Source organism: Solanum pennellii, chromosome 5 (assembly GCF_001406875.1).
Source record: "Solanum pennellii chromosome 5, SPENNV200".
In the NCBI taxonomy this organism is placed as follows: domain Eukaryota; kingdom Viridiplantae; phylum Streptophyta; class Magnoliopsida; order Solanales; family Solanaceae; genus Solanum; species Solanum pennellii.
This window is the reverse complement of record NC_028641.1, coordinates 6,702,198-6,720,110: the sequence shown is the minus strand read 5'-3', so window position 1 is coordinate 6,720,110 and position 17,913 is coordinate 6,702,198. Positions and strand designations below refer to the sequence as shown.

Sequence of the window (17,913 nt, the reverse complement as noted above, 5' to 3'; positions counted from 1 at the left end):
CAAATCAAATCAAAAGGATTGTTTTGAGTTTGGCTTTTCCTCCTTTTTGGCCTTTCATTTTGTGCCTCAATTATCCTTTCCCACTGTCTTTTTCTTGAACACAAGCCCAACTTTTAAACAGTTTAAGCCCACTATTCATTGCCCATATGGGCCTCTAACCTTCTCCTACCTCAGTCACTTCATCCTGTCAAAGATGGCGTCTACAGTAGCCAAGCTCAGAAGCAGCTCCAATTTCATCAATGGCCTTCGAAGATTTTCTCACGCAATATCCATACCACCACCACTTGATAGCACCATTTATCTCCAAACACCTTCATCACCATCGTTGGTTTTACCTGAACATGACGACGACAACAACAACAACAACAACATAGGATTTATGGTCCCAAATTCACCTTTTCTTAAAGGGTCTATGGAGCTAATGGCTGTTCCTAAGAAAAAGGTAACAAGATCGTTCCTTTTTCACTTTGTAATTAAGCTCAAATGAGAGCCTATTTCTTGTATTTCCTAAATTGTTTTTTTTTCCCTATTACTATTGTTTAAAGTGATAATTATGGTTATAAATTTAGTTTTGGGTTTACTTTCTGTTGGCTGATGTTCATTTTCACGGTCAGGATTTCGGATACCATATTGCTTAGTGTTCTTTAGGGGCATGTTCTCTTTTGTGGTTATAGAGTTTCAGAATATTGATTTGGAAACAATAGTTTGGGCGTTTGGCCATATTTCGATGTGAAATTTGATTTAAAAAAGTAGATTTTTTAATGATGTTCACAAATTATACATGATGAGTTTAAATGGAGTAAGGTGGTCAATGACAATTCATATAGCCAATCCTAACTTATTTCAAATAGAGGTGTAGTTGTTGTTAATGACTAATATGTTATAACTGTCTGTTGAGTCTTTAGTTTTGCTTGTCATTGCCATGTATTTTGGCTTTGACAGATTATATAGAACAATGTTGCAACATGACTAATTGTTGTATTGAGTTTTACATTATACTTTTTATGTATTTGTTCCTGTGATGTTATTGTCTTCAGTTCTGATTAGGTTGTGAGTTGATATCAGTAACGTTGCAAAGTCTCTCGTGCTAATATGTGAAGCAAGACCTTATATGTATGTAGAGCTTTTATATTTTTCTATTTTTGTATATGAGGTAATAGACTCGATAGATGATAGATTCAGAATGTTTAGAAAGACGTCTTTAGGGAGATCACTTACCATCATGATCTTTATTGGGGGAATAAAATCAGAGAACACAAGTACGGCTGGGAAAAAATCCATCCTAATTGAAGCACTAAGAATATCAAAGTCTTGTAAATGCATTTGGGGCCTTTACTATGTGGTTGGCGAAACTTGGGAAGTGGCTTAAGTTTCTCTATTCCCCTTGCAAATACACGAGATTAAGATAGTGTAGTTACTCTTTGTTTCCTTTTGGCCTTTGTTCCCCTGCAATTCTCGAGAAATTTTCAGACAGTTCCAGTATGAAAGTAGGTAGTAAAACTAAGCTTAAATACAAGAACTGGAGTTGAGACTTAAATTAAGATTCCGGATATAAGATTTTATAGTATAATAGCTTTACATTTTGGCTATTTATTCACAATTAATAACAATTTAGCTAAGTGCCTACTCTTATCTTAGCTACCCTTTGACTGTAAACTGAATTCTGGTAAACTTATGGCTTTTGAGGAGGCCTCCACATATAAATGTCTCCCAACTTTTTGTTAATAATTGGCAGCAAGGTTGACAACCTTTCACACTTTAATAGGTTATTCATGAAGAGGTTTTCTGCTTGCTTGTGCATATTCCACATGAAATGTCTGCAAAAATTTAGAGTGTGTAACATTAAGTTTCCTGAAGAATTGATCCAACTACCTACACAAAAAGGAATGTTGAAATTCTGAATCTTTATCTAACAAGTTGGAGCCTTGTCAATTAGACTACCTCATTGGCCTTTTTCTTTGTGCTTTTTTGCATAGTGCATGCCAGCTTGGGGCACTTGTTTAAATTTTCCTATGTATAGATGATGCATTCTTATGCTGTGAGGTTGCATTTGCTCATGCACTCGTGTGACACCGAGAGAGTGCATATGTGTATACATGTTACATATAGTTCACATTTTGTTGTGCTGATAGGATATGCTTGATCATGCAGGTTTCCCCTCATAAGAGAGGCATAAGAAATGGACCGAAGGCTCTAAAACCAGTGCCAGTGATTATGCGGTGCAAGTAAGAGCTTTATGCCATCAAAAAGAACTAGTTAAATATTTTGCTTCTTCCCATAAATTAATCTCAATTGAAACATATTGAAGAATGAAATGCTTAGCTAGTAAGAGAAAATCCTGAATTTTCTATTTAGCTTGTAAACAACAGAAGATTGATACATCGACATATGTCTTTCTTGGTGCTTCTGAATACTATTATGTCTCCCACTTTCAAAACCAGAAACCAAAGCAAGGCTTGGCACAAAAAAAGTATTATAGTAGATTGTCTTTCCCTGTAATGGAACTTTCATGTTGGAACAAAAACTAGCATGAAAGTCGAACTCCGTGTCTCTGTGTCAAGGGAAGTTTTGATAGGGAGAGAACTCCTTGGAAAAAAGGCAATGAAAGAGTAAAAGTGTACTTGGGCTACCCATAGATTGAAAAAAGAACGACAAAAAGATAACAGTGTTTTTCTTTCGTTACATATCTCATTTTTGAGCGTGCATTGGCTATCCAATGGAGTGAGTCTTTGAGATTTTATTCGGCTCTCTGATCTTAGCTCGGGAGTCAGACTAACCGTGTGCTTCTAAAATTGTTCTCCCGAATTGATGGGTTTCAAGTATGATTTGTTCCAAGGTAACATCTTGCTTGAATGATTGATAAACAACAAGATTGTGATTGTTGACACAAGAAAAATTCAGTAGGACATTAAAAAAGTTTAACTGATGATATTTGAAAGATCTGTATAATTTTGTGATTTAGATGTGTCACCGTGATGTTTATCTTGGTCCTCTGTAAGGAAGACACTTGCTTAATGTCATTTTTCATTTTCTTGTCTAATGGAATGATTTTTGTTGTGCTCCCGGTTCCATTTTTCTTTGTTGGTCTTCCATCTAAGGTCTACACTATTCCATGCTAATTCTCTTAACATCCTTCTGCTTGCAAATAAACTTGCAGGGTCTGCGGTCGAGTCAAATTACCACATTTCTTTTGCTGCAGTGGAATCAAGCCTGGTGATGAGAATAGTTCCAGCAGTTGATCAACTTGAAGTGGAGCATCCAACATAATTTCTTCAACTTCAACTTTGTTGTTCTGGTAGAGTTTTTTTTTTGTTTGAAAGAAAGAAGTTTAAAATATGCACCATAGCTGCACAATAGCATAGGCCTCTTGCTGAAGAACCTGTTTTGCATGTTTAAGTTGCACTATATTAGTTTTATTTCTTCCAAGTCTTCCCTTTGATTGATGACGAGACGACTAGTTCTTGAAAATCACAAAGCATTAGAATTCGGAGACTAGAGCACGTAGCTCTTTCACATTCATCACTCTGGAAAAAACATCCCTGATGCTCCCCTGAGCAAACAAGCAAGAAGTTACATCAAGATCGTCTGTTCTCCGTGACTATCAGAACTGTTCATGTACTTTATGAAGTTGCACTGTTGAGTATGAAAGTTTCATATCTGTAGCATTCTCATCACTTTTAGTTTCTTCATATACATGTTTGAGTTCTTTTGTTGAAGGATTTGCTCTTCCTCTATGTCATTGATAAACGCGCGGGTATGTATGAGAAACAATCATCCTAGTTGAAGCTGCTAAACTGTGTTTATGCTATTGAAATAGATTGGATTTTGTTTCCCATGCAAGACATAAAAAGCTATTCTTCGAAATACTTTTGAATTATGATATCTTATCTTCCAGTTGTTCTGTTGTGCTTTGAATTTATTTCACCTTGTGGTGGTGGAATTACATGGTCAAACTTGCTTCAACTGCATTCTCTTGTCAGAAGATAAACACTAGTTTTTTTTTTCAAGAGTTGATACAGTATTGTTATTCATAACTATTTTAGTTTGCCGCACTTAAAGCTAAGCAAAAACAGTGTCTCTACTTCCATGAGTAAAGGTAAGGTCTACGTAATTTTACCCTCTCCAAACTCAACGTGTGGGATTACAGTAGTCACTAGGCATGTTGTATGAAAAGTTGGAACTTGATTGCTTTGGAAAAAATAATGTAATAGTTTTTTGAAGAAATAATCTACAACTATTTTAAAAAATAATGTAATAATTGGAAATCCGACTATAGATCCGAGGATTTTGACCATTTTTTTAAATTTAAATAATACAACAAGCATAAAAACGTAGACATAAATAGTTGCAAAGAATGTGGAGAAAATTTATAAGAGGATTGCTTATTGACTTGCATTATATGATTTGAATATCTATTTATTTACAATAAAGCAACAAGCATGAATTATGTGGCTTTTACACATCATGATTATCCAAAATAAGAATTAAATCTAATGTAATGCCCTCAAACTTTAAATTATGTCGTACGTATTTATTTTTTTTTATTTTTTACTCATGATTGATATTTATTTTGAAATTCAACTAATTTTGATTTGTATTGAAAAATTTCACACTGTAAAGTAAATTAGAAGAAACTTCGATAGTCAAGCATATGTAGAAATAATAATAATACTATATTGCAACCAAATGGTGTTACAAGGAATATGCTGTTTTGGGATAAGAATTAACGTGATATGTATATGTTGTTTGAATAAGTTTATAAGATGATAAGTGTAAGATATCATTGCCAACATAAATACAGTTGAGAGAGTTTAAAAAAAAAATACATCTATATATATCCTATGGGTCTCTAAAAAATAATTAATGTAAGAAACCAATAAGTTTTTTTTAAGGATTTGCAAGTTGACTTTTAAATATTATACTCCTTTCGTTTACTTTTATTTGTCATGATTTTTTCTTAGAATCAAACTATAAAAATTTAGAACATTTTATGATGTAATTTTCATCATATTAATATGCAAAAAATTGCAATTTATAGTGTTTTTCATATATATTTTTGAATATCAATTTTTTTTTTTGGTTTAAAATATTGAATTAATGCAATCTAATTTAACTTTGAAAATTAGTTAAACTGACTTTCGAAAAATGTAACATGACAATAAAAAGTGAACATAGAGAGTATTCAATAACATTTTCACATTTAACTATACCCTTGTTCATTTTTCTATTATCATAATTTTTATTGAATCAATAGCCTTTCTATGTAAAAGATAGGAATAAGGTCTTTATATATTTAATATCTTTTTTATATTTCGCTCACTCGTAGAATTACATTAAAATTCGTAATAATTAAAATCTCTAAAAACAAAAAAAAAAATCCTTTATTGAAAAGAAAAAAGAATTGTTATTTTTGATACGAAAAAGAAATCAAGTTATCATAAACCAATTGCACAAACGAATGCTCTATTGTCATGTTGTGTGCACGATACTATATTTCAAATCCCAATTTACAAAATAATTGTGGAAGTTCTTTCTATCCCCATTTAATATAATTTGTCAAAGTTTATCTATAATTATTTCAAAATAATTTGATTGTATATATGATTTCTACTTTTAAAAAACAAATTATTTTTCACTTAAATTTAATCTCAATTTCTTAATCCAAATATTTAACTTATTTCCCAAATTTTCAACATATCATTAAAATTTAAGAAAAGCTTAAAGCTTCTTTTCAACATAAAAAAAAAAATAACAGCTAAACAAATCTGTAACAAATCATTTTATATTGTATTATATTATATACTAATATAGGAAACTTAAAACTCTTATAACTTTAAAATATTCCAACTAAAGTCAATTTTTTTCCCCTGTCGTGAAAAATAAAGAATTATTATTATTTCTGGTATGAAAAAAAAGAGAATGTTTGACAAAAAAGTTGCGTATAGAATTGCTATAGCATCAAATGAGGACCGGAAAATGAGCATCAAATTCCTCAAAAATTCGCACCACATATGATGAAACAGAAAAATCGTTCGTTTAGAGAGATCATACTTTTATTATTTAATAATATTTTCAACGCGTGTGTGGGTCTGATTTAATTTTGGGTGGCGACAAAATTCGATCTTGGAACCTTTGTCTGCTCTGATACCATATTGAAGTGTGTGATCATTTCATCTAATCTAAAAGTTTAAGCTATTAGAGAAAACACATTTTTATTATTTAATGATATTCTCAACAGTTTTCGATTGAAATGATGCTCTAGATAGAGGCGTATTCAAGATTTCTAGATGATGGATGCACTATTATAAAAAGATTGATCTAATATATAAATTTGATCGGTTTGACATTTAGATGTTTATTATTGAAAGTCATTAAAATATCAAAAATGCTCCCAATAACTATTAAGAGAGGTAGTATTATCTAATTTTAGAAAGAAAAATAAAACAAGATAAGTATAAAATTCAAATTTCTAACCTCACATAAAGAGGTGCATCCCGTCATTATCGCATTATCATAATATGAATTCACACATTTATATTTTAATATTTTTACAAAATATAACACTACTATATATAATTTCGATAGAAAAACATGAATTCATGTAAATCAAATAATCCTCCTTAAATACGCCTCTGACTCTAGAAATATCCTATAAATTTATATTTAATCATAACTTAATATAAATATGAATATTTAGAATACCTTACTCACTAAACACCAACTATAGTGCTAATGTAACCTTCACGTTCACGTAAAAGTTTGATCCTCTTGTTTTCTTACCTCGATGCATGTATTAAAAACATTTTAAAGAATAAAATTGAAAAATAAAAATAAAATAAAGACACGTATTAATAATCATATTATATTCCACGTGTAATATGCTGAGATTTACGGATGATAACTAACTAAACCAGCCGCGTTACAGCTGACATTTGTTTGTTAACACAAGCAAACCAATTTCCAAAATTATAAATTGGCAAAATTTGTTCATCATCAGCTCTTCCAAAGTTTCTGCATCACATAGCCAAAAAAAAAAAAAAGGTACACCGACTATTTTACAAATTATGTTGTGTATATATATAATCATGCGTGTGTTTTTTAATTTGTATAGTTTCGATAAATGACACATAATTTTATTTTTTGTACGTATATATATCTTTTTCTAGCTTAGAATAGGATTAACAGTATTTTCATTTATCTTAGACGTGATCTAATTCTGAGCTTACTAGGTCACGTCTATGGAATAATTATTCGCTTAATGATATTTGTACATACTAATAAAAAAAGGGATTACAAGGTGGGAAATCAAAAGTTTTAATTAAGATCCCCTAATATAGCTTCTTGAATTCTGATGAGTTGGGTATTTTAGGAGATTGTTGGCTTAGCTAAAGTTTAGTAATATTTCTTAAAAGAAGTTACTTGAGTTTTGTTACTCTGCATATGAGTGATGTTATCTCTTCATTGAAGAGGCGGGGCTAGGCGGGGTTCATAGGTTGGGACGAAAACACTGGCTTTTTCATAAATCGTATATTTGTATCATAATTTTTATTTTTGTTTTTATGTATATTAACTTGTGAACTCCCAAACTCCTATTTCTGGCTCCGCCTCTGGTTCAATGAGTAGAAACTGTGTTGATGGAGGAACATTGGACTTATTTATGGTAGTTAGCTTCTCCATATTTCTTGTTCAGTTAATTAGTTTGAGATTTAGAGATTGCCCTTTTTCATATTTTCTTCATAATCTATCATCTTAGATATATTGAAAGCTGGAATTCTTTTTTTGTGATCATGCTGAATTTTTCACTTGTCATATTCTGTATCACTTGTTAATGGCACACATTCTGTTTACTATTTGGAATCTTGAATGTGAAGTTGCAGATATATACCCCAACGCGGTTAGACGTTTGCTAATTTCGTATAAATTTTGAGATATAACATTCAAGAATGAAGTTTGGTAAGTTATTCAAAAGGGAAATGGTCCCAGAGTGGATAGAAGCTTATGTAGACTACACTGGACTCAAACATATTTTACAAGAGATCCGCCGTTTTAAGGAAAGCAAGCAGCCTCAAACGCCTGCAACATCTTTAGATCAGAGGTTGGCATTGTATCGCAACTTTAGTGGTCTAAATCTACAAGGCGGTGTTCAGAATACTGGTGATATTGAGAACCAGGTGATAGCAGTAAACACGGTGCCACACGAAAACTACAGAAAATTTTACCAAACAAAGTTCCTGGCATCTCCTGAAGGAGCTGAAAATGAGATTATCTTCTTTGACAAACTAGACCATGAATTCAACAAGGTTAATACCTTCTATAAGGATAAGGTGGATGAAGTCATGAGGGAAGTAACTTTGCTGAATAAACAGATGGATGCTTTGATCGCGTTACGTATCAAGGTAATGGATCCGGGTTTCAATGCATTTCCTTCCCTTCAAAGTCTTTCCTTGGACATTAACAATTCAACACCTTCGAGGATCACATCTCCTCTCAGAATGACGGCTGTAGGTAAGGGACTCAATCAAATCCACTTCATGAATTTCACATATTATGAGCTTTACAAGTAGTAAGTATATAGCAATAGAATTGATAGTTGGAATTTTAATGATGCTGATCCCTCTACGGAGCAGACTCAACGACAAACCAACAGTAACTCATCAAATAATACTCCCTCGTTTTCAATCTATTTATTTGTCTACTTTTGACTTATCACGGAGTTCAAGAAAAAATAAAGAAAGACTATTGAATCTTGTGGTTTTAAGCTCAAGACATGTAGGATATACCAAAATGTCTTTTGATCTGGCTAAAAAGGGAAAAAAGACGTTCTTTTTGAAACATACCAAAAAGGAAAGTAAGATAAACAAATTGAATCAAATGGAGCTTAGTACTTGTTGGCCTTTAGTTGGCTCCAAGGTCCAATCTCAACTTAGTACTGCATCTTACATATCCCAACTTTACGACTATCTTTCGCTTCATTGTATGATTAGACAGAGAAGTAAATTATTTTATCATTATTCCTGCAGATGATGTTTATGTATATTTCGTTATAGTGCATTTTCAGATTCTTCACTGTCAATGTGCAGATACAGATGATATGCCTGTCAGTCCAAGTTATGGAAGACAGGTTTCTATGACTAATGCTTCATATCCAAAGCTTCCCATCAACCGCAATTCTTTAAGAGAGTTCAGAGATACTGATTCACATAAAACCGATCCTCTTGAAATCCTAGATCATGTTAAGATTGTCAATACATTTGAAAGTCCCATATCAACTATAAGAGGCGTCTTGAGCGAATCCAAAGAGAATGATTTGAGTTATAAGAAAGAGGAACTAAAGAAGGTTGAACATAGGCTGAAGCTTATTTTTATTGAGTTCTATCAAAAACTTCGCCATCTAAAACATTTCAGGTTGTGCAAACTAAATTCTGACTTGCTTTAATTTCCTTTCCAAAATTATTCTTTCAATTTAATTATTTTCCGGCTCTCTGCATTGGGACTGCTTCTTCTTCGGTGAACTTATACCAGCTATATGAACCTGTCTGCATTCTCCAAGATCCTCAAAAAATATGAAAAGGTTAGGTTTCACTAACCAAAAGCTTATTTCAATAGCCTGCCTTTCGGTTACATTTACATTATACTCCTTCCGTTTCAATTTATTTATCTAGTTTTGACTTGGCACGGAGTTTAAGAAATCTTGTGGTCTTAAATTAAAGATATATAGATAGTACCAAAATGTCCTTTAATCTTGTGGTTTTAAATATGTCACGTGGAAAGCTGAAACTGAAGAGTAGCCAAAAAAAGGAAAGAGACACTATTTCTATAACGACTAAAAAGGAAAGACAAATAAATTGAAACGGAGGGAGTATTAGTTATAAGTGAAAACAACATTTTGAGCAAGTTCCAGGAATGCTGCAGTCTGTCACCAAGGAATTTAAAATCCTAAAATTTTGGATCCTTTTCCCGATTGCAGATTACATCTAGAAAAGCAGCAAGATCATACTTGAAAATGGTAGATAACTCTTACCTTGGGAGCTCCGAGGAGGTCAGTCTGATCTATCCTTCCACCGTTAGGATTATGTTGTTCTTGTAAAAAACGAGAAATTTTTATCGTGTGTTGTACTTGAAACTGACTGTTACATCATTGATGGTATTATGCCATTCTATAGGTTACCAGTCTTCTGAACAGGGTGGAAACCACCTTCATCAAGCATTTTTCGCAGTCGAACCGCAGAGAAGGCATGAAGATATTGCGGCCAAAGCATAAAAGAGAAAAACATCGTATAACATTCATATCAGGCAAGTAATACAAATATATGATGGACCGAACCGATTGGACAGTCACTCTTTTCTTCAGATATAGTGTGTGTTTTTTTTGCATTTTATAGTACCCTTTATATTTTGGTCCTTCGCGTTATTTCAAATTTTATCAATTCACAATTTCCAGGTTTCTTTTCTGGTTGCTCAATTGCTCTACTAGTTGCTGTTATTCTATTACGAGACGACAGAAAGTTGATAGATAAAGATGAAGGCAACTCTTATTTGGACAAGATAGTTCCACTTTACAGGTAAGGGAGGATTAAACTCTTTTCTATGTGAATATCACTAATTACCAGCATAATGACAAACCATACTTAGGCTTCCTGAACCTGTAATTTGACTAGAGAAGAGTTTTGAATTGTCTGGCAGTTTTTATGCATACATTGTGTTGCATATGCTTTTATATGCTGCAAACATATATTTCTGGAAGCACTACAAAATCAACTATGCATTTATCTTTGGTTTCAAGCAAGGGACCGAGTTAAGCTATAGGGAGGTCTTTCTTCTTAGCAACGGTCTAGCAATGCTCGTCCTTGCCGCTCTCCTGATGCATCTGCACATGAATTCAAGAGCTGAAGTATATGGTACACGTATTGACTATGTTCCTCTGGGACTGATAATGGTAAGATTTTGGATCTTTCTGACTGATCAGTTCTACTGTATTTACTTTCTTTCACCAAAGATAATTCTCTATGCAGGTTCTTCTTTTCATTACTTTCTGCCCTTTTAACATCATTTATCGCTCAAGTCGTTGGTTCCTTATAAGATGTGTCTTCCGCTGTATCTGTGCTCCTCTTTACAAGGTATATTCAACAGATAACGGGTCGTAAATCAAAAGTATATAGTTATATCCAGGTGAGCTAACTCTCTCTTTAAATTCTCATTTTGTGCAGGTGACACTTCCAGATTTCTTTCTAGCAGACCAGCTGACTAGCCAGGTTCTGTGACTTCTCGACATTGTAGAATTTAGTTTCTACTTCATCTTTTGGTTGTTGTAATGGTTTTAACTTCCTACATAATACAGGTTGAAGCAATAAGGAGTTTGGAGTATTACATTTGCTATTATACTTGGATTAAATCTTCACATGGACATGATACATGCCAAAGTCACAATGTCTATAACATATTTTACTTCATTCTAGCGATCATACCATATTGGTTCCGGTTTTTCCAGGTTTGACAACTAATTTTGATTGTTAAGTTCATTACTGTAAATTGTGTATATGAAAAGATGAGTGCCACTACGGATCTTCCCTCCTCCTTTCATCTCTAGTGATCCCCCCTGCTTGTGTTTTTTTTCTAGGACACGGGACATCTTCTAGATTGTTTTCACAATTAACGAAAATCAAACATCTCTTACTCTGCTATATCCTTGGTGGCTTTAAGCATAAATCATGTTCTATTAGGAACTCGCTTCTCTTAATAGTATCTTTATACCATTCTTTAAGTACTCAAGAATGGGATCTTTTCCTTTACAGTAGACTCAAAGATGCTTATGCTTTCACTGTAGTGTGTCCGTCGACTGTTTGAAGAAAAGGATCAAGCACAGGCATACAATGGCTTGAGATACTTTTTGACAATTCTGGCTGTCGTTATTAAAACAGCTTATGTATTGAAAAAGAGTTTGACTTGGGAGGTGTTGGTTATACTAAGCTCACTTATCACAACTCTTTTCAACACATACTGGGATATAGTTGTCGATTGGGGGCTGTTGAGAAGGAAGTCGAAGAACAAGTTCTTGCGGGATAAGCTCATACTGCACCATAAAAGTGTATACTTCGCAGCCATGGTAACTTCCATAAGACAAATAAGTTGTTCCAATTCATTTTAAGACGAGCTGTTATTAGCTACTCTTTTGACACTTCCGTTCTCACAGGTCTTGGATGTTTTGCTCAGATTTGCCTGGCTACAACTGGTATTAAGATTCAACGTGCACTCTTTGCGAGGAAGCACTGTCTCAAGCATATTTGCTTGCTTAGAAGTGATTCGACGTGGCATGTGGAATTTTTTCAGGTATTACAATCTCCCATGCCACATTTTCGTTTGAATCAGTCTTTCCCAACTTATTTATCATCTTTGAAGTTCTGTGAACTGACATTGCACAGTTCACTGCTATTCTGCTGTCCATGTACAGTCTTGTTGATAATTGTACGCGATCTTAGATCTATTTATATGCATTGTAATTTATCAGGTTGGAAAATGAACACCTGAACAATGTGGGGAAATACCGGGCATTCAAGTCAGTACCTCTTCCTTTCGCGTACCATGATGAGGATGATCACAAAGAAGAATAAAGATGAACATTTATCGATCGATCCCCATTACCTTATCAGAGTACTAGCAACTGCCAAACTTTACCAAGCATCAAATGTCATTCATCATGAAGAGTTCACATGTCAAATGTTGTATGATACACAACATTTTGCTATCTAAGCTCAAGAAGTTGTTACATTTCTGGGCTTAAAGGTAGACGCCAAGAGTAGAACGCGTGTGGAAGAGCTTAATTTTCACACACACAAAAAAAAGAACCAGGCAGAGTTCAGAACAAGGCAAGATATGCAGTGACAAGGAGGGAGAGAGAATACATTGTTGAGAATTATACAAATTTAAAAATTTCTTGTTTGTATATTGTTCAAGTTGAAGATAAGTGAATACGTGTTGCATTTGTTCATCATAGTTGAGAATTATTTACCAAGTGAATGATCAAGAAAAAAACAATCAAACATGTTTAATTTTATTTAAATCATATTTAATGGCTTTAGGCTACCAAATTCATTGAGCTAATATATTGTTATGTTCCCAAACTTCATAGGTTATGACATAGCTTTTGTGAACGATTTTAAACCATTAATAACAAACAATATTTTCCTTTTTCATTAAATGTAGTATTCATACACGCTCTGTTTTTAATTATTTGCTTATTTTTTCTTTCTTTAGTTGTCTTTAATTCCTTGTTAATTTTGATAAATTAAGAAAGGATAATTTTTTTTATCTATTATACCTTTAATTAATACTTTGAAAAAAAGCAAAATTTCTTGTATAAATCTTAAGTTTTTAATTTATGTATTTCATAATTAACAAGGGAAAATTATAAACTTTCTCTATCAATAATTATTTTCTTAATAAGTACAGTAATTCAAAAGTGGATAAGTAATTCGGGACAAAGGAAGTACTATTATCTTCTCTTTTTCCTTTTCATTGCTAGGGGTAATTTTTATCTAGAAGATACTAGTGTCATGTTGTGCCAACCCGGAAAGCAAAAAAAATTACAATACATAAATATGATTATTAACTTGATATCAGCGAATAATTACCTTTCAAATTTGAGTATGCATAAGTAATCGCTTAAACTTGCATAATATTGAACAAGTAGACATACATATGTTACATGTCATAATACACGTAGGACGTTACGAGGACATAAAATTATCATGTAGAAAAATATGTCTATTTGTTCAACTATTCAAATTTAAATATTTACTTATACACATCTAAAATTAAATATCATAATTATTATGTTTATGCATTATAAAAGACAGAGATCTTTTATTTGGCATTAATAATTTTCTATTGACCTGACTTTTTTTTCTAAATAAATAATGTCCAAAAAGTAATAAAATATTAATTATTCTGTGGAGAAAAAGGGTTTAAGAGGAGGTTTATGAGCAGCCATGGAAAACTTAACTTCCAAGCTTTCAGATTCAAACCCTAGCTCCCCCAATTCAACAATCTTCACCATGTCTTCCTCACCGACCCACGAATCAAAATCCAAAATTGAACCGACCCACGAATCAAAATCTGAAATTGAAGAGACCCATGAAGCTGAAACGAGTGAAACCCAAAAACCTAAGGAGGAAGACCAAGAAGAAGTTGGAAACGAGGAGGAAGAAGAGGAGGAGGGTGAATGTGGGTTTTGCTTGTTTATGAAAGGGGGAGATTGTAGAGACTCTTTTATTGACTGGGAAAAATGTATTGAAGAAGGGGAGAAGAACAAAGAGGATATAGTGGAAAAGTGTTTTGAGGTTACTTCTGCTTTGAGGAAGTGTATGGAGGTGCACTCTGACTATTATGCTCCTATATTACAAGCTGAGAAAGCTGCAGGGGCTGAATTGGAGAAGGAGAAGGAGAAGCAGAAGGATGAAGGCAACGACACCAAATTGGAAGGGAGTTCAAATAGTTCTTAGCTAAAGCAGAGGCTAGTAAGTCTACAGAATCAGAAAAAAATGATCTTTTTTTGCTTGGGATGTTATAGGTGATTTTGATTATTAAAAAGTGGAAATTGGGAGATTCTTTTGAATTGAGGGAAGAGAATAGTCCACTAAATTGTACTGAAGTTGCCTCAAATTTTAACATTATATGTTTTCTCATGAACTGAATAATTTGTTGCATTTTGTCTCTGTGTCTTTTGTATACTCGGCGAAATTTGGTGTAAACTATAGTTTCTTCTGATTTATGATATAACGATGCTGGAATGAGCAGAAGATATCTTCCAGCTATGACCTTCAACTCTTGATCTGCAATTTCTGTCATTTTTTTTCGATAAATAAGAATTTGATGTTAGTTTATTGCTGTTGGAATTAGTATTGTAGTTGTTGATTTATGTGTAAATGCATTAATTGTGAGAAATGAAGTGTGGATGCATAAGGAAAATCCAAATCAGATGGATTGACTACTTGCTATCTGTATTCTTCATCAGTTTAGGAGTGCATTAATTGTGAGAAATGAAGTGTGGATGCATTGAGGAAAATCCAAATCAGATGGATTGACTACTTGCTATCTGTATTCTTCATCAGTTTAGGAGTATCTATTTCTTTTTTTTTCTGCAAGGTTTTGACTTTCAGCTGTATCAAAAGAAATATGATTTGAGTACTAGTTGGTTATTGGTTTGAATCTTTTGAAGACCAGTGAGATAACTCTCTATTTTCTGTGTGTTCAGCTGGAAACAGACTGAGCAAGATAAGAATGCAAGATTGCATTTAAGAGCTACGGTAATGTTATTGCCTCTTGTTACGTTCTACTATCAGTTGTTAAGAACCATGAGCCAGTCAGATTCCTTATCAGAATTATCTTAATATTAATATGGTACAATAAAGTGAGACATTTGTTCTATTTACTCGTCAATGACATCAATCCCATGTTTTGGACAATTTAAGATTTCTAATAGACAAATTATGTGATTCTAAAGGTTCTTGCTTGACAAGGTTACCTTTCCTAATACTGATAAAGTTTGAGTATTTGATATCAACTCAACTTCTTTGCTTATTCATTGCAGTACATGAGTTTTTCATTTTCTCAATTGTGTGACTGAAGACAAATTGTGAATATAGTATTCCAGAAAAAGTAAAGGGTAGATCCAGTCTTTCAGTGCTGTTGCCTGCTAGAAAACAAGTTCCTAAACTGTAAATATATACATCCTGACAATCTATACTTTTTATTGATTTCATTTGAAGACTTGACAGTACAAATGAAGTAGATTTTTGGTTGTGTCTTGCTGCTGCTGTTAATCGCCTGTTCTTTTGTAATTTATGCTACTAAAGGTTCCATCATATCGTCATAATGGCGGGTATCTGCATGTGCAATGCATTTAAAGCCACTGATGTTGTCCTCTGCACTGTACTATAAAAGGAAGTGCATCCTGTTGCGCTGCTTCTCAACCAGATACTCCGAGGAGAATATTTGTTTCCATACCCAGAGAAAAATGCCGTTTTATGTTGGAAAAATATGGTTAGGCTTTTACTGCTGCTTAACGTTACACCTGCATTCAGCACTGTGCTCCAGGAAGTGTGTATCAAGTAGATTAGCTGATAAACTGAGGCTTATGTTAGTGCTCTTCATATGACTTTTTGTTTATGTTCTTTAATCTCTTTAGCTCATTTCATCTCATTTCTGCTTGTTGATTGAATCTCATCATCTTTTAGATAGCTCGCGTCTCTCTTACCTTCACCTTTTTAGAAGAAGATAGTTTGTTTACATTATGAAATAGAGTTTCAAGAGATCTGCTCCTGTTGTGCTTCAATCACATTAAAATTGTCCTTTTCTTACAGATGAGGCAATCTATAAAGACCATCATACAAAATAATACCAATGCAATGCCTGTGAACTGATATGAACAGAAATTCAAATTCCCCTTCCTGGCTGCATACTTTGTATGTCATGTAAACTGCAGCGTTCATCAATTTGTCTCTGTGTATATGTATTTTCATTTTGTGATTGTGTTCAATCTGGTGTTGTGGTATGCTAGAAGTTACAATATGGTCCAATTTACTTGCTATTTATCCTTTTTAATGCTTGCATCTTAAACAGCTATATCGTTCTTAGTTTTGCTGGTCTATGACCTAGTCGTATTGAACTATTAATACTGTGAATAATTGTTTTTGCTTCGCGGCAATCATGATTTTACCCTGATTGGCTTATCTTTGAGTTGAGATTCTTGTGTGTTCTTGCTCTACTTGTGGATTGAGCAAAATCTGCATAATGCCCTCATTTCAACCAACCTTTCCATCACTATCCATGTGTTTTTGAGCTGTTCTTAGCAGTCTCGAAATGACAATGGTTTTTTTTATTTGCTTATATTGTGTATTGTATCTCTTTGCCTCTGGTTGCGTATATCATTCTCATTGCCTAATAATGGCTGCCTTGTGGGGTAATTGGACATAACACTATTTTGCTAGACAAACCAAATCACTCATAGGGGTAGGGGAAATTTGGGAGGAGATAACAAGGTGGTAAATCAAACATATGTTTCTAGTTTGTTGATACAAGTTGTGTTTGTTGATATTGAGTGAATACATCAGGAACAAATACACTTGATATATATCAATTGTATTTATGATACAATGAACACAACATGTATTCATCCTCTCTCTCAAATCCTGATCACCTCTACTACCTCTCCCCGTCGCTCTCACCTCACGAGTTATAGTTGAAGCCAATCGAATTCTAGTTAAGCTCAAGCTATAATCATTTTTCAAAGCTCCTCATTGTAAAAAAGAAAGCCAATTACTTTGGCGTTTTGTAACATTTTACTTCCCTATTTTTCGATTGTTGTAAATCTTAGAGATCAAGCTCTAACACACGAAATGAGTATTTCATGCTCAGCATACATAAATTTGAATTAGTGAGATGATACATGTATTTGTCGAATATAAAATCGAGATACATATTTTATTTTTTTAAAATTAATTGATTGTAATCGATTTCCTTGATTAGAGGAGTAATTGAAGATTTTCAAAATACATAGACAATTAATACAAGAAATTTAAATTAATAAAGGGAAAATTGTATATAATATCAAACTAATAACCTAAAATAAATGGAATAACTAGGGTTTGATTTAATTGTGCTCCATAGCAAATGTTAGCTAAAATTTGCCAGTGTCTTTCTCCCAGAAATCTCGCTCGCCACTCTCCATTCTCGCTCGCCTATCTCGCTTTATACACAAAAGTGTATAATTCTGTTTCTGTTTTGTACAAAGCGAGAGAAAATTGTATATACACATGCAAAAATATATATCTTTGTGTTATACACTTAATTATACAATTTACAAACATTTTACTTCAAATATTGCAGAGAAAAAGGTCAACGAATTATACAATTGCA

General features: G+C 33.2%; 3 protein-coding genes across 3 annotated transcripts; all 3 read left to right on the top strand.

Annotated features, from left to right (window-relative positions):
- Window positions 1–42: 42 nt before the first annotated feature.
- LOC107020303 lies at window positions 43–3,426 on the top strand. Its single transcript, XM_015220604.2, has 3 exons — window positions 43–442; window positions 2,152–2,225; window positions 3,158–3,426. The coding sequence occupies exons 1-3, from the start codon at window positions 194–196 to the stop codon at window positions 3,237–3,239; spliced, it is 405 nt and encodes a 134-aa protein (XP_015076090.1). The 5' UTR covers window positions 43–193; the 3' UTR covers window positions 3,240–3,426.
- Window positions 3,427–7,318: 3,892 nt separating this feature from the next.
- On the top strand, window positions 7,319–13,098 carry LOC107018645 (phosphate transporter PHO1 homolog 10). The gene is made up of 13 exons (XM_015219177.2): window positions 7,319–8,505; window positions 9,081–9,405; window positions 9,523–9,571; window positions 9,968–10,039; window positions 10,164–10,293; window positions 10,442–10,562; window positions 10,684–10,936; window positions 11,013–11,117; window positions 11,208–11,252; window positions 11,339–11,488; window positions 11,825–12,103; window positions 12,191–12,327; window positions 12,506–13,098. The coding sequence occupies exons 1-13, from the start codon at window positions 7,944–7,946 to the stop codon at window positions 12,606–12,608; spliced, it is 2,331 nt and encodes a 776-aa protein (XP_015074663.1). The 5' UTR covers window positions 7,319–7,943; the 3' UTR covers window positions 12,609–13,098.
- An 829-nt stretch (window positions 13,099–13,927) lies between these two features.
- LOC107018923 (cytochrome b-c1 complex subunit 6-like) lies at window positions 13,928–14,879 on the top strand. The gene has a single exon (XM_015219512.2). The coding sequence runs from the start codon at window positions 13,986–13,988 to the stop codon at window positions 14,496–14,498; it is 513 nt and encodes a 170-aa protein (XP_015074998.1). The 5' UTR covers window positions 13,928–13,985; the 3' UTR covers window positions 14,499–14,879.
- The last annotated feature ends 3,034 nt before the right edge of the window (window positions 14,880–17,913 follow it).

Coding starts and splice junctions, on each gene's coding strand:
- LOC107018923 (XM_015219512.2), top strand. CDS start 13,986: ATGGAAAACTTAACTTCCAAGCTTTCAGATTCAAACCCTAGCTCCCCC.
- LOC107018645 (XM_015219177.2), top strand. CDS start 7,944: ATGAAGTTTGGTAAGTTATTCAAAAGGGAAATGGTCCCAGAGTGGATA. Junction 10,937..11,012: donor TTCCTCTGGGACTGATAATG/GTAAGATTTTGG, acceptor TTCTCTATGCAG/GTTCTTCTTTTCATTACTTT. Junction 11,489..11,824: donor ATTGGTTCCGGTTTTTCCAG/GTTTGACAACTA, acceptor CTTTCACTGTAG/TGTGTCCGTCGACTGTTTGA.
- LOC107020303 (XM_015220604.2), top strand. CDS start 194: ATGGCGTCTACAGTAGCCAAGCTCAGAAGCAGCTCCAATTTCATCAAT. Junction 443..2,151: donor TGGCTGTTCCTAAGAAAAAG/GTAACAAGATCG, acceptor TTGATCATGCAG/GTTTCCCCTCATAAGAGAGG. Junction 2,226..3,157: donor CCAGTGATTATGCGGTGCAA/GTAAGAGCTTTA, acceptor ATAAACTTGCAG/GGTCTGCGGTCGAGTCAAAT.